At 39.1% G+C, this 15,388-nt stretch overlaps 1 protein-coding gene across 1 annotated transcript in view; it reads left to right on the forward strand.

Moving 5' to 3' along the window:
* Window positions 1-15,388, forward strand: part of acsf2 (acyl-CoA synthetase family member 2) — a 65,587-nt gene that overhangs the window by 14,237 nt on the left and 35,962 nt on the right. Inside the window, exons 4-9 of the mRNA XM_060940060.1 lie at window positions 8,367-8,420; window positions 8,539-8,657; window positions 9,456-9,618; window positions 9,739-9,834; window positions 9,987-10,138; window positions 10,355-10,446. Of these exons, the coding sequence (XP_060796043.1) occupies window positions 8,367-8,420; window positions 8,539-8,657; window positions 9,456-9,618; window positions 9,739-9,834; window positions 9,987-10,138; window positions 10,355-10,446 (676 nt within the window). The remainder of the gene's footprint in view (window positions 1-8,366; window positions 8,421-8,538; window positions 8,658-9,455; window positions 9,619-9,738; window positions 9,835-9,986; window positions 10,139-10,354; window positions 10,447-15,388) is intronic.

Genomic DNA, 15,388 nt, shown 5'->3' on the forward strand with positions numbered 1-15,388 from the left:
ATCTTTTCAGGCGCTAGTGAAAGTCGCTCAGATGGAAATACGTGTTTCAAACAAAATACTTCCTGGTTGGTGGGATTCTCGCAGTGTGGTGTGCGCATGATCAAAAGTGGAACGAAGTCTCGCTACCACAAGATAATGCGCGATTTCATAAGACTCTTTACTGGCTGTCTGTGGTGTACAGTACGTTTGTAAATGTTATGCGCTCTCTTATCATCGTGGGAATTGATTATAGCTCTAAATAAATATTGAAGTTTTTTTAAAGAATCCGTATAACTTTATTTATACGCCCGTATACTACGTTTATTGAATCAAATCCGTATAAAATACGGACATTCCGTATAGGTTGACATGTATGTATAAAGGACTTATAACTGTGGATAAAATTACTCTTCTCTTTTGTCTATACATGATATGCAGCCAGTTGATGTGGTAAATTCCATATTAACATAAATCTCCTGATCATTGATATAACAGTGAAAACTAAGACTGTGAATCAGCGTAAGGTGATCCAAGGATAACATGGAAATAATAAAAAAAGCGAACACCTTTGCCTTTTACTGACCCCTAAGGAACATCTTGAGTTACTGAAGCAGTGGTGGATTTGTGTTTGATAATCGCAACAAAAGAGCTTCGTTAAAGGTAGACTGCCTTTCAGATTCTTCAAGTGTAGGTCATGAAAAGAATTTTTCCTGACACCCAATTATTTTTGTTTAGTGGACCGAAAGATACTAAATTCAAATCACAGACTTCCGATTTTATTAGGTTTTTTTTTCTAATAGAACAATTAATGAATTTAGGGCCATGTGGTCCTAAATTCTCCACTATTTTTGCCTGCTTCACCATGACCCAATTCAAGATACTACATCATGCATCACGTGGTGGGCTTTCCCCGTTCACGCAAGGCATTGTCGGATACAAATTTGAAACAGAAGAGGAAAATGGAGGATGTGAGTGTGCGGATGAAACGTGTAAGATCGACTACAGTAACGGAAAGCAAGAAGAAAAGACATTATGTTGCGAAGGAAAGGAAATGCAGGACCAAACTAATAAATATCGTTGGTCAGTGAGCACCTTGGTGTGATCAGCTGTTCATTTAGCGACAAAATGATGTCTGTGCTCACTCTAGGACCCAAATTGTTTTAGTGAAAAGTGCTAAAGACTCAAATTTTTCTTTAGCAATTTGCAATTTCGCTTAGCAAGAAATGCTCATCTCATCTCATTATCTGTAGCCGCTTTATCCTGTTCTACAGGGTCGCAGGCAAGCTGGAGCCTATCCCAGCTGACTACGGGCGAAAGGCGGGGTACACCCTGGACAAGTCGCCAGGTCATCACAGGGCTGACACATAGACACAGACAACCATTCACACTCACACCTACGGTCAATTTAGAGTCACCAGTTAACCTAACCTGCATGTCTTTGGACTGTGGGGGAAACCGGAGCACCCGGAGGAAACCCACGCGGACACGAGGAGAACATGCAAACTCCGCACAGAAAGGCCCTCGCCGGCCACGGGGCTCGAACCCGGACCTTCTTGCTGTGAGGCGACAGCGCTAACCACTACACCACCGTGCCGCCCCGCAAGAAATGCTAAAAGAACAATTTTCTTTTTAGCAAAGTATTTTTTTTTAGCAAGATATGTTATACTTCTAAATGTTTCTTGCACTAACATAATATTGAAAAATGAATTGTTATTGTAGTTTGTTGGTGTTTTGATAGTGTTTGCAAGCTTGTTTCCTGCCTTTGTCTTTCCATGTTCTTGATTTATGTTCATAGCATGCTTATTTATTCTTGAATCCTCTTATTTTGATCATTTCATCGACTGTATACATGTATATTTCATTACATATATACAGTGGTGCTTGAAAGTTTGTGAACCCTGTAGAATTTTCTATATTTCGGCATAAAAATGACCTAAAACATCATCAGATTTTCACACAAGTCCTAAAAGTAGATAAAGAGAACCCAGTTAAACAAATGAGACAAAAATATTATACTTGGTCATTTATTTACTGAGGAAAATGATCCAATATTACATATCTGTGAGTGGCAAAAGTATGTGAACCTTTGCTTTCAGTATCTGGTGTGACCCCCTTGTGCAGCAATAACTGCAACTAAACGTTTCCGGTAACTGTTGATCAGTCCTGCACACCGGCTTGGAGGAATTTTAGCCCATTCCTCAATACAGAACAGCTTCAAATCTGGGATGTTGGTGGGTTTCCTCACATGAACTGCTCACTTCAGGTCCTTCCACAACATTTCAATTGGATTAAGGTCAGGACTTTGACTTGGCCATTCCAAAACATTAACTGTATTCTTGTTTAATCATTCTTTGGTAGAACGACTTGTGTGCTTAAGGTCATTGTCTTGCTGCATGACCCACCTTCTCTTGAGATTCAGTTCATGGACAGATGTCCTGACATTTTCCTTTAGAATTCGCTGGTATAATTCAGAATTCATTGTTCCATCAATGATGGCAAGCCGTCCTGGCCCAGATGCAACAAAACAGGCCCAAACCATGATACTACCACCACCATGTTTCACAAATGGGATATGGTTCTTATGCTGGAATGCAGTGTTTTCCTTTCTCCAAACATGAGGCTTCTCATTTCAACCAAAAAGTTCTATTTTGGTCTCATCCTTCACAAAACATTTTTCCAATAGCTGTCTGGCTTGTCCACGTGATATTTAGCAAACTGCAGATGAGCAGCAATGTTCTTTTTGGAGAGCAGTGGCTTTCTCCTTGCAAGCCTGCCATGCACACCATTGTTGTTCAGTGTTCTCCTGATGGTGGACTCATGAACATTAATATTAACCAACGTGAGAGAGGCCTTCAGTTGCTTAGAAGTTACCCTGAGGTCCTTTGTGACCTCGCCGACTATTACACGCCTTGCTCTTGGAGTGATCTTTGTTGGTGGACCACTCCTGGGGAGGGTAACAATGGTCTTAAATTTCCTGCATTTGTACACAATCTGTCTGACTGTGGATGGGTGGAGTCCAAACTCTTTAGAGATTGTTTTGTAACTTTTTCCAGCCTGATGAGCATCAACAATGCTGTTTCTGAGGTCCTCAGAAATCTCCTTTGTTCGTACTATTATACACTTCCACAAACATGTGTTGTGAAGATCAGACTTTGATAGATCCCTGTTCTTTAAATAAAACAGGGTGCCCACTCACACCTGATTGTCATCCCATCGATTGAAATCACCTGACTCTAATTTCACCTTCAAATTAACTATTAATCCTAGAGGTTCACATACTTTTGCCACTCACAGATATGTAATATTGGATCATTTTCCTCAATAAATAAATGACCAAGTATAATATATTTGTCTTATTTGTTTAACTGGGTTCTCTTTACCTACTTTTAGGACTTGTGTGAAAATCTGATGATGTTTTAGGTCATATTTATGCAGAAATATAGAAAATTCTAAAGGGTTCACAAACTTTCAAGCACCACTGTATATGTAATGAAATTGTGTGTTTAATTTAACCCACTTAATCTGGTTTACGGAGTCCATATTTTTCATTATAATTATATCTAACATCTGGTGTGATGTGCTTTGCATTCTTTGCTATCTATGCACCTTTTAGCTCTTAGTCACCCTCTGTAGTATGCTGACTGGCCTGTGTGGGTATGTGTGCGCGTGTATAATTGGGATCCGTATGTGTGTTTAGGGGGAGGGGGGTGTCTTTATGGGTAGGATGAAGGGAGCTCAGGGAGTTAAAATCAATGGTTGTTTCTTATAAATTAATCTCATAACCCAAATATAATGATATTCACCATTAATTTCTCAAATGAAACACTTGCGGTCAAAACTTTGAACCATGTGCGTCAAAACGCTCTGAAAACAAGGTACACTTGGTCGATATATCCTGGTTCATCTGAGAGTTCTTCCAAAGTTCTGTCAGGGTTGATATTATGTAGAAAATACGTCTTTAGAATGGTTATATCGTGTTTTTATCCCTAACTGAGAAAGCTAACAGAATATTCTAATATGTTATCTCACTTTTTAGATAAGTTTTTGTCATACGTAAAGTCGGATAATTTATTTTAAACAAACCTCGCTATAATCTTGTTCACTAATGAGCGAGAATTGCCGACATTATCAGCGCAACTTGGAAAATGATCATTTTATATGTAAGGTCCGATGCTATTGGAAGACGTAATTTGCAGTCAACCAATAAGAAGCTTCGAAACTTGGGGGCGTTGGTTATAAACAGGGATGAGAATTTTCCGCCGATTGGCGGATTTCTGACTTTTTCAGACCAAAATGATCGTTTTTGAGATTGATGTAAATCCGTTGAGAAATTTTCGGGGGGGGGTATGATTAACGATCTGTGGTCACTTTATAACGCAGACATCCCAAGTCTGGGAGTCTCCTGCATATTGATAGTAGCGAGCAAGAGCGTGCGCGCGTAACATTAAGGTCTGCATCACGCATCTTAGAATGTGTGCGCGCGAGGGAGACTGTGTGCAGTGTTGCCAGATATTGCTGACATTTTCCATCCCAAAATATGTTCAAAACCCACCAAAATGCACTTAAAACCACCCAATGTGGCAACACTGCCTGTGTGCCTGTTCATGTAGTGCATGCCAGACAAAGAACATCCTGATTGGGTTACTGAGCAAAATAAGCCAATCAGCTTTCAGTGTGGGCGGGCTTTTATCCCTTTTCTCGAGGACCGACCGGCATAGCAGAGAGAGAGCGCGCGCCCCAAAAAACGGAAGTACAAAACCCACTTCAGCTCAGATTACACAAAAGAATCTCCCTGTCTAATAATCTCCCTGTCTAATAAGGGTAGAAAATAATGACAGTTTCGCGCGATGTACTGTTTGCAGCAGTGGTTTCAGCATTGCCCATGGTGGCTTAAATGATTGTAAAGGACATGTTGAGGTGAGGAGTGTCATTTCATGTGCATTATAGGTCTACAACAGGCTGTCATGAAAAGACCAAACTTATTGAAGATTTCCGTAAAGTAACAATGTATGAATATACATCATATATATCAAATACACGTCATATATAAGTGTGTATCTTTTTATAAATGAGGTTAGCTTGTCTAATGTAGCATGTTGGGGAGAATCATAGTATCATATCTATATTTCTGACAAAATTTTAGGTATGATACCGTGTATAACTCTCCTACTTATTGCTCATTTCATGGGGGGGAATTGCTGGCATGTGCCGCCTCGGGAGCGTCTGCCCACATTTTTTTGGGCCGAGATGAACTTATAGTTTTTGATTTAAAAAATTTTTTCCAATTTGTAATGCCCATTGTACATGCCTGTTCTTTAACTCAAAATCACCATCTCGATCTTCAAATTGACCGTATGGTATATGCATTACATTACACAACATCCTGTCCAGATAAAACCTAGTTAGTACACACAACAGTTGAAAGGGAAGTGATGAGTGATGTTGAATGTTGCCTGCTTAATATGCAAGAGCTCCTGCTACCATGATCACATCAGAAGAAAGCTTCAGAGAATTATATGACAGAACTTTTTTCTGGTTTGCACTTCATTGTAAAGGATTAGAGTATTCAAAGACATGAATAGCAAAAATGCAGAAATATAATACTGTAGAGCTCGTTTATATTAAAAGGTGCATTGATTTTTTGAAATCATCAAATGTGAATTGATTAAAAACAAGTCTCTTGTACCATATTAATCATTTTCACCTGGTAGTCCACCAAGAAGGGGAATTTATTTCCAAATACATTGCAACTTTTTGCTGATAAAATGAATGGTTTTGGGGTAAAAAAAAATAAAAATAAAAAATAGCCAAAAATCATTAGCCCCTGGAACCCCTGGGCCCCGCCCCCCAGGCCATGGGCCCTGCCCCCTTGGGCTATGGGCCCCGCCCCCTGGGCCATGGGCACCGCCCTGTTTTTTTCAGACTTTTTAAATATTTTTCATTCTCATCCCTGTATAAATCAAAACATCGAAGATGGACACGAAAGGCAGGTCCTGAATTTCATTTTTCAGAATGGGGGGGAATTCCCCCCCTCAGTGACTCAAATGGGGGGGATTTACACAGTTTGGGGGGGATTTATACAGTTTGTGGGGAACGCTACTTGTGGGCTTAAATAGCTTAGGTCTTACCTTCTGCTACTACTCAGATTGAAGATCTCTACAGTATGTAACCTTTTGTCACCATTTGAGGTATCCTTTTTAGTAGACTTTTCATTTTGATATCTCCAAATTTGGATAGCATTGTCAGACAAAGGCTGGGTGAATAAATGCAAGTACTATTCCCACCAGCCGTTTTAGATATGGACTGTTCAGTTTCGGGTGGAGGGTAGAAAACCACCACAAAATGAAAGAGATCCTTTACAGCATGACATTGCTGACTGACTGTATTATGCCATCAAACACCAATAGCCTTTTTCTAGCAGTGCGAGTAAGGCTCTAGGAAGAGTTTGGAAGGTTGTGTGCCTTTTAGTTAAGCTAATTTTACAACCTCCTTAGTGTTGCTTTACACAGCTGCTTCTTCCTCATCATCATGCACTATTCTTTGTCACTGCTTTGTTTAATTATAAAAAAAGAAAAAAAATCAGTCTGTTCTTAATAGCACTCAATGAATTTATTGACACAACAAGTCTAACTTAAAATCTAACTTAAACCAGTCTGCTGACTTTTCAGGATTCTCTTAACTATGTTTGTGTTGTTTGTCTCTTCTTTTAGTGGCCATCTCTTTAATCAGTGACCTTTGCTTTTTCCTTTTATGACATTTTTATATCATCTTTTTTTATCAACTTTTATATCATTTTTCTATTCTCATGTTTGATCTGATCATCCCTGTCCTCTGTTTAATGTCTACAATTAAAATAAGAAAACACTATCAAACTGTTCTTAACACTGAATGAATTTACAAACTTTGTTTCAGTCCACATATAGAACATTAACATGACAACAGTCTTTGTTGACTTTTCAGGATTCTCTTATACCATATAGCCCTGTCTCCTGTGTCATATGCCATCTTTAATTTAAAAAAAAATCAAGTTGTTCTCAACACTGAACAATTCATCTTTGAGTGCAGGATTCTTGTACATATGTAGTCATTCCTACTCTTTCTCCTAGTGGTCATCCCTTTTGTCAGCATCAGCGTCCTTTGCTTTTCCTTGTAAATACTTTTTTCTTATAGCCATGCTCTGATCTAATCCCCTTCGCAACGTCGACGTTAACGTTAGCTGTCTCGTCCTGTGTATTCTCAACGGTATCACTCACACTGCTATTACCACCATCGGATTCAGGAGTTTTCCTCTTAGCAGGGGAAACTTCTGCCACTGCACTTGTGCGTTTTAGCCAGCGGTCCAGGTTTGTTTTACAGCTAAAGTCCAAGAGAGGAAGAGTGCGCGCGCTGTATCTGTATGTGTGTGAACTGTCTGTGTCTGCTGTTTTTTTTTTTTCTTTTCTGAGTAGGCTACGGGGGGAGAGGGGGGTCAGTCAGTAAAAGGAGGGTTCAGTTCAAGTAACCTCGAGAACAGAAGGTAGTCGCGCATTCACACTGATCCATTATTAGATTGACGTTGTCACGTAATGCGTGCGGGAATCTCTCACATTAGAATCGTTAAAGGTGCGTGAATTAAAAAAAATATGCGCAATACCCGCAATCCCGCGCCCAAATTCAGGCCCTGAAAGGTACTGTTTATCTTGAGAAATCGCAATTGTTTGATGGATTTTGCTTAAACTTTAAATGACTTTCGCATAAAATGCGAATACAGATGATTTTCTTTTCGCAAATTGGAATAAAACTTCGCAATTTGCGGACGTGCGAGCGGCTAGCGTGAGCCCAGAATGTAACTGTGTCTGTGCAGGGTCAAAGGTAAACCTACACATGCGCACACGGACTTCCTCGGTCTGCTTGACTGCGCCAAGCGGGCGATTTCATGCACATTATTTGCTAGGGAATCCCCTCAAATTAAATAACTTCCCAGCCACAGAATGGCCTGATATTTTGTGAGATATTACAGAAATAAACATATATCACAATGACCAAATTTCAGAGGGAACTAAATTTCACCGATTTTATGAAATCGAAAGGCAGCCTCGCTTTAAGATGGAATGTGAACCAGCCAAGAGTTGAATGTAATACCAATAGCTCAGAGACAGTAAATGAATGTTGTGATTGTATCCGATATTTACTGTGTCAAAGCTATGCTGAGATTATGATCAAAAAGTAGGTCATTGTTCAGGACCCCACAGAAGGATATAATTTAAGATGTACAAAGATATTCTCAGTGCTGTGTCATGTGTGGAAGCCATATTGAACTGGTTCAGAACGTTTGCTCTTATCTAGGAAGGCCCTGTGAAATTTCTGAACACTTTTTAACTGTGAAGAATTGCTCTTTTATTAAACAGGTGTCAGTGAATCCAGCTTATCAACTGCAGGAGTTGGAATTTGCACTGAAAAAGGTATAGCTGCTTTTGATTATAATTGTGACCATTTTTGCATTTAATTTGTATTTCTTTTTGCATTTAATAAGGCAGCTGTGGCTATTAAATATGGCAAATGTGTTTATCCTTGGTTTAGGTGCAGTGCAAAGCAATTGTGTGTCCAACTCAGTTTAAGACCCAGAGGTACTATGACATGTTGAGGCAGCTTTGCCCTGATATAGATACTGCTTCCTCTGGAGGCTTGAAGAATTCAAGGTAAGCATCGAGCATAATAACAACAGACAAGACAAATATGCAAAATATGTCTTTTAATAATCTTGGAAATTGTAATTATATCACTAATAAAATTTTAACGTGGCCATGAAATACTAACACGCAAAACACATTTTCTTTTTTTATTTATGCTTTTCATGTTCCATTCTAAATAAAATTATTTAATGGGTAATACATAAGCTGATTGTTGCAGTTCAATTCAAGTCGGTCTAATAAGTCTTCATTATAGGAAACCATTAAATAAATAAGTGAAGAATCATAACGGACCCAGATGCTCCATCTACAAGAAAAACATCAGTAAACAGGGTAGTACATTATTCTGATATGTAATGAAAAGAGAAGAGGAACTGTTCTACAGATGACTGAGAACATCAGTGCAAGAGTCAGGAATAATTGGGTTTAATTGTATAGTATGGTCTTCTATTACTTCTGTAGTAGGGGTTTAGACGCCTCATTACAAAGACAAATGCATGTTTGAGAGTTCAGCGATGCCTTATAGTTTGCGTGTCTTTTTGGAGGTGAAAAAATTAACCAGAATTAATTAAAGTTGAATTTTAAGAGCATAACTATCGTAAATTGTGTGCTTGCATTAAGGTTTCATAACCATGATTTAGTATCTTGTGACAAAAAATAAATCAGGCTCAGTTTAATGTAGTTTAAAAATATTTCTGTAGTCTCTTCAGGGCTCTGTACCTTGACGGAGGCACTTTCAATATGACTAGATAGTTTATTAGTATGTAACTAGTGTTTTTTTTTTCTTTCTTTTTTTCCTGTGTTCAGGTTGCCAGATTTGAGTATGGTAATTGTGACGGACAGTAAACAGCCTGGGGCTTTCCACTGGAATGATCTGATGCAGGCGGCGAGCAGCCAGCACTATCAGGAGCTAGAAGATTTGCAGAAAAAAATCAACTTTGATGACCCTATTAACATCCAGTTCACATCGGTACTGAAGACTGAATTTCAAAAGAAGTCTAATTGGTGATTTAGTAAAAACTAATATAGCAACACAATCTAACTGAACACAAATTCTACATAACTAGCTAACAGTTTTGTGTCATTCCAGGGAACCACTGGGAATCCCAAAGGAGCTGCTCTGACTCACCACAATATTGTCAACAATGCATATTTCATTGGATTGCGTGTAGGATATGACTGGAGGGTGAGTGCTTACTCCTGATGTGTGGTGGAATTTGAACACTAGATTAACGAGTTTATTGGACTTTACAATGTAATGACAGGAAGAGTGTTATATTTCAGTTATAATAGATGTACCTTATTTGACTTTCCTCCCATGTCCTCGTTTACCCCTAGCAAAAGGTTAAAGTGTGTTTGCCAGTGCCGCTGTACCACTGCTTTGGCTCAGTGGGTGGGGGGATAATAATGGCAGTACATGGTGTCACACTGGTCTTTCCCTCCACTGCGTATGATGGACATGCCAACCTGGCAGCTATGCAGAATGAGAAGTATACCAGCATGTCATTCTGTCTCACTTATTTTTCTGTCACCTTGTGAATTTTTTTTCTTGTAGATAGTGCTCCAACAACCTGCATGAATTTTTGTTGTTACTGTGCTTTTCCAGTGACAGCTGAAGATTTTAAATGTATTATCTTGAAATGTTGAATTTCTGTGCCTCTCATTTATTTACTGATCTTGATCACAATTAATTTCACCCTATGCAGGTGCACATTTGTCTATGGCACCCCGACAATGTATGTAGACATGCTGGCACAACCTGACTTGGCCAAGTTTGACCTGTCATCTGTTGAAACAGGTGAGCCATTTAAGATTTGATTTTAATATGCAAACTGTATTTTTGAAGATTTGACTGAGTGGTGTATGGTAGCGGTCCGAAGTTTACATACACAGACACGAATGTCATCAGGAACATGAATGTCATGGCAATATTGAGCTTTCAGAGATTTCTATGAACTGTTCTTTTTCTGTGGCAGAATACAGTGGTGCTTGAAAGTTTGTGAAACCTTTAGAATTTTCTATATTTCTGCATAAATATGACCTAAAACAACATCAGATTTTCACACAGGTCCTAAAAGTAGATAAAGAGAACCCAGTTAAACAAATGAGACAAAAATATTATACTCGGTCATTTATTTATTGAGGAAAATGATCCAATATTACATATCTGTGAGTGGCAAAAGTATGTGAGCCTCTAGGTTTAGCAGTTAATTTGAAGGTGAAATTAGAGTCAGGTGTTTTCAATCAATGGGATGACAATCAGGTGTGAGTGGGCACCCTGTTTTATTTAAAGAACAGGGATCTATCAAAGTCTGATCTTCACAACACGTTTGTGGAAGTGTATCATGGCACAAACAAAGGTTTCTGAGGACCTCAGAAAAAGCGTTGTTGATGCTCATCAGGCCGGAAGCGGTAACAAAACCATCTCTAAAGAGTTTGGACTCCACCAGTCCACAGTCAGACAGATTGTGTCCAAATGGAGGAAATTCAGGACCATTGTTACCCTCTCCAGGAGTGGCTGACCAACAAAGATCACTCCAAGAGCAAGGTGTGTAATAGTCGGCGAGGCCACAAAGGACCCCAGGGTAACTTCTAAGCAACTGAAGGCCTCTCTCACATTGGCTAATGTTAATGTTCATGAGTCCACCATCAGGAGAACACTGAACAACAATGGTGTGCATGGCAGGGTTGCAAGGAGAAAGCCACTGCTCTCCAAAAAGAACATTGCTGCTCATCTGCAGTTTGCTAAAGATCACATGGACAAGCCAGAAAGCTATTGGAAAAATGTTTTGTGGATGGATGAGACCAAAATAGAACTTTTTGGTTTAAATGAGAAGTGTTATATTTGGAGAAAGGAAAACACTGCATTCCAGCATAAGAACCTTATCCCATCTGTGAAACATGGTGGTGGTAGTATCATGGTTTGGGCCTGTTTTGCTGCATCTGGGCCAGGACGGCTTGCCATCATTGATGGAACAATGAATTCTGAATTATACCAGCAAATTCTAAAGGAAAATGTCAGGACATCTGTCCATGAACTGAATCTCAAGAGAAGGTGGGTCATGCTGCAAGACAACGACCCTAAGCACACAAGTCGTTCTACCAAAGAATGGTTAAAGAAGAATAAAGTTAATGTTTTGGAATGGCCAAGTCAAAGTCCTGACCTTAATCCAAACGAAATGTTGTGGAAGGACCTGAAGCGAGCAGTTCATGTGAGGAAACCCACCAACATCCCAGAGTTGAAGCTATTCTGTATGGAGGAATGAGCTAAAATTCCTCCAAGCCGGTGTGCAGGACTGATCAACAGTTACCGGAAACGTTTAGTTGCAGTTATTGCTGCACAAGGGGGTCACACCAGATACTGAAAGCAAAGGTTCACATACTTTTGCCACTCACAGATCTGTAATATTGGATCATTTTCCTCAATAAATAAATGACCAAGTATAATATTTTTGTCTCATTTGTTTAACTGGGTTCTCTTTATCTACTTTTAGGACTTGTGTGAGAATCTGATGATGTTTTAGGTCATATTTATACAGAAATATAGAAAATTCTAAAGGGTTCACAAACTTTCAAGCACCACTAAGTGTAGAATATACATCTTTAATAGGAAAAAATAATTTGTTGCACACTAATACATTTTTTTTCAATCAACAGGGAGTCAAAATTATACATACAGGATCAAAAATATACATACAGCACACCTAATATTTGGTTAAATGTCCCTTAGCAAGTTCCATATTGACCCAGACACTTTTGGTAGCAATCAACAAGCTTCTGGCAGAATTCTAGTTGGTTCTTTGATCACTCTTCTTGGCAGAATTGGTCAAGTAAATTAAATTTGTGTTCAATTCAAGTTCAACTAAGTTAGTTCAGTTTGTGCAATTAAATTTGTGTGTTTCCTGGCACAGACCTGACTTTTAAGCATAGTCCACATATTTTTTTTTCAATAGAGTTGAGGTCAGGTCTTTTTTAAGCTTAAAGGAGATATGCAGAACCTTTATTTTTAAATAAATTTCTGAGTGGATAGTACCTCCACCCTTGACTCTTGTATTCTGCATAAATGGGAATTACAAATATGTATTTTTGAGAGTTAAAATTGACCGCAAAGTTGGCATTTGAGCTGCCCCGCTGTGCCAGCCAGCCCTGAGTGCGTGACATCACAGCGGTAACTGGTTTTAAGGCCGAGGCCTTTGTCAGCGATAGACCAAAGTCATAGAAATAAAAATTTATGGTGAAAGTAAGAAATACCCTTACCGACTTGCTCAACTAAGACTGATTTGACTTCATTGATTGTGGGTTGACTCTCATTAAAACAACTTATGCAGCATACATGTACATGCATGCATTTTCACTGATAAAACGTAAAAGGCTAATTAAATAATCAGATGAACTGAGATAATCACATTCTGAAGCAAATTAAATAATCTTATACCAGTAGCTTAAACACACAAGTTACATGTATTAATCTAAATGCAGGTAAACAACGTGTTTTGTTTTTTTATCCAAATGAGAGTCGGAGCTTACCCATCTGTGTTCTTGCTTCTTGAAGGCCGATCTTGTGGCCAATTGTTTTGAAACACTCTGACTTTCAGTTGTTTGTTCAGTTCTCCATTCATTCGCTTCTTCCATGTAAGGGCGAGATGACAGCAATATCCAGTGAAGAAATCAGATGACTGCTCCACTCATTCTCCATTTTCTCCATACTGAGTACTCCGCCATTACTGCTTGGCTCAGGCAATTACTAAAACCCGGGATGGAACGGAACATCACCGGTTTTAGCAACAACCGCGGGGAGGTCACTGCCCGAGCGATATGTCCCGTCCTGTTCCATCCCGGGTTTTACCAACAACCCTCGGCTCACACTCCAGGAGAACTGGTGCAACTGAACTTACTTTCCTTTAAAAATAAATAAATAAATAAATGCTTTCCTTTTCTTGTAGTTTTATTTAATTGTTGGTACTGCACCCTCTTTCAATTATGGGCCTATAGCCAACGGTCCTCAACAGATCAGAGGTCTCGTACGAGTCTTCAGTAAAATGTGCAGAGCAGAGGAGAGACCACTTCGTAGGCACCCAATGTGCCCGTGAACTTCTCGCAAAACGCGTCCAAATCTTTGCAGTTTGAACATTCTTGGGCCATGAATACAACGTAAATCCACCTTCTGTCGTGTTGCTGACGCATCTACATGGCATGACGATAAATTAGCTCAAAATGGAGTATCGGAGTTGCAATCAGCTCTGTGTTTTAGTATAGCGGAAATGGCAGTGAGACCGATAGACTTCCTGCTGTGACGTTATGGACGTCAAGGTCATTCACTCAGACCGCTACCTATATGAATCACTTTAACTGTAAAAATTACTATATTAGATTTATTGTTAATGCTTAAAACTATTCCTGTGCCATTCTTGAGGTCTCAAGGCATTTATAAACAAAAGTGAGGCCATAGTTCTGCGTATATGCTTTAATGTTAGCCTGCTTTCTTTATTCCACAACCAGCTTTGATGTGTGTTTGTTGTCATTGTCCTGTTGGAACAATTGTGTCCAAGTTTCAACCATCTAACTGATGGTTTGAGGTTATGCTGAAAAATTCAGAGGTTCTGCATTATTCCATCTACTTTGTGCTGTACACCAGTTCTACTAGCAGAAAAACAGCCCCAGAATGTGATGCTACCACCACATGTTAGCAGTTGGTACAGTGTTCCTCTGCACATCATTATGGCCAAACACCTCAATCTTTGTCATCTGTCCATAAAGCCTTCCTTCAGAAGGCCTTTTTTTTTTATCACAGTCAAAGCTTGAAGGTGTCGATTTTGGTTCAGGAACTTCTTTCTTGGATGGCAGATCTTCAGTCCATAGCAATGTAAAAGATGACTGTAGACAGTGTTCCAACAGCTTCCCATTCAGAGCAAACCTGTGCCGTGGGGGTCCTTGAGTTGTTCCACAGCATTCATAGCAAGTTCCTCTCAGCTGAGGGTTACAGTTTGGGTCTTCTTCTAGCAAAGTGGCTTGCTGAAGAAATGCACCTCCAGTAAAATATCTACATACAATTGTTTGAACTGATGAGCTTGGAATCTGCAGTTGTTTTGAAATGGCTCCAAGAGACATGGCTGAGTTGTGTAAATCTATGATCCTCTTTCTCAGATATGTACTGAACTCCTTAGATGTTCCCACTGTACTGTGTTAGTCAGTCCAATGAGTGCTTCTGATGTTGCAACTGAGAAGCAACCAGCTGTAGTTCATCATAATTACTAACAGGAAGTTAAGAGGCCTTGGCAAGTTAAAAGACATTTTGGAACTTTCAGCACCACTGAATGAATGAATTTGTATGGGTGCATGTATATTTTTGACCCTGTGTTGATTTCAGAAAACCCAAAATAAATTAAAACTTAAAGAACAGTTCAAAGAAATCATTAAAAACCAAATATTGCTATAACATTCCTGTCCATGATGACATTTGTGTCCACGTATGTAAATGTCTGACTGCAACTGTACCTGTGGCATGCTTTTTGTGTAACATGTGTGATTTCATACCTACCTACAGTGGTGCTTGAAAGTTTGTGAACCCTTTAGAATTGTCTATATTTCTGCATAAATATGACCTAAAACAACATCAGATTTTCACACAAGTCCTAAAAGTAGATAAAGAGAACCCAGTTAAACAAATGAGACAAAAATATCATACTTGGTCATTTATTTATTGAGGAAAATGATCCAGTATTACAGATCTGTGAGTGGCA

Source organism: Neoarius graeffei, chromosome 14 (assembly GCF_027579695.1).
Source record: "Neoarius graeffei isolate fNeoGra1 chromosome 14, fNeoGra1.pri, whole genome shotgun sequence".
Taxonomy (NCBI): domain Eukaryota; kingdom Metazoa; phylum Chordata; class Actinopteri; order Siluriformes; family Ariidae; genus Neoarius; species Neoarius graeffei.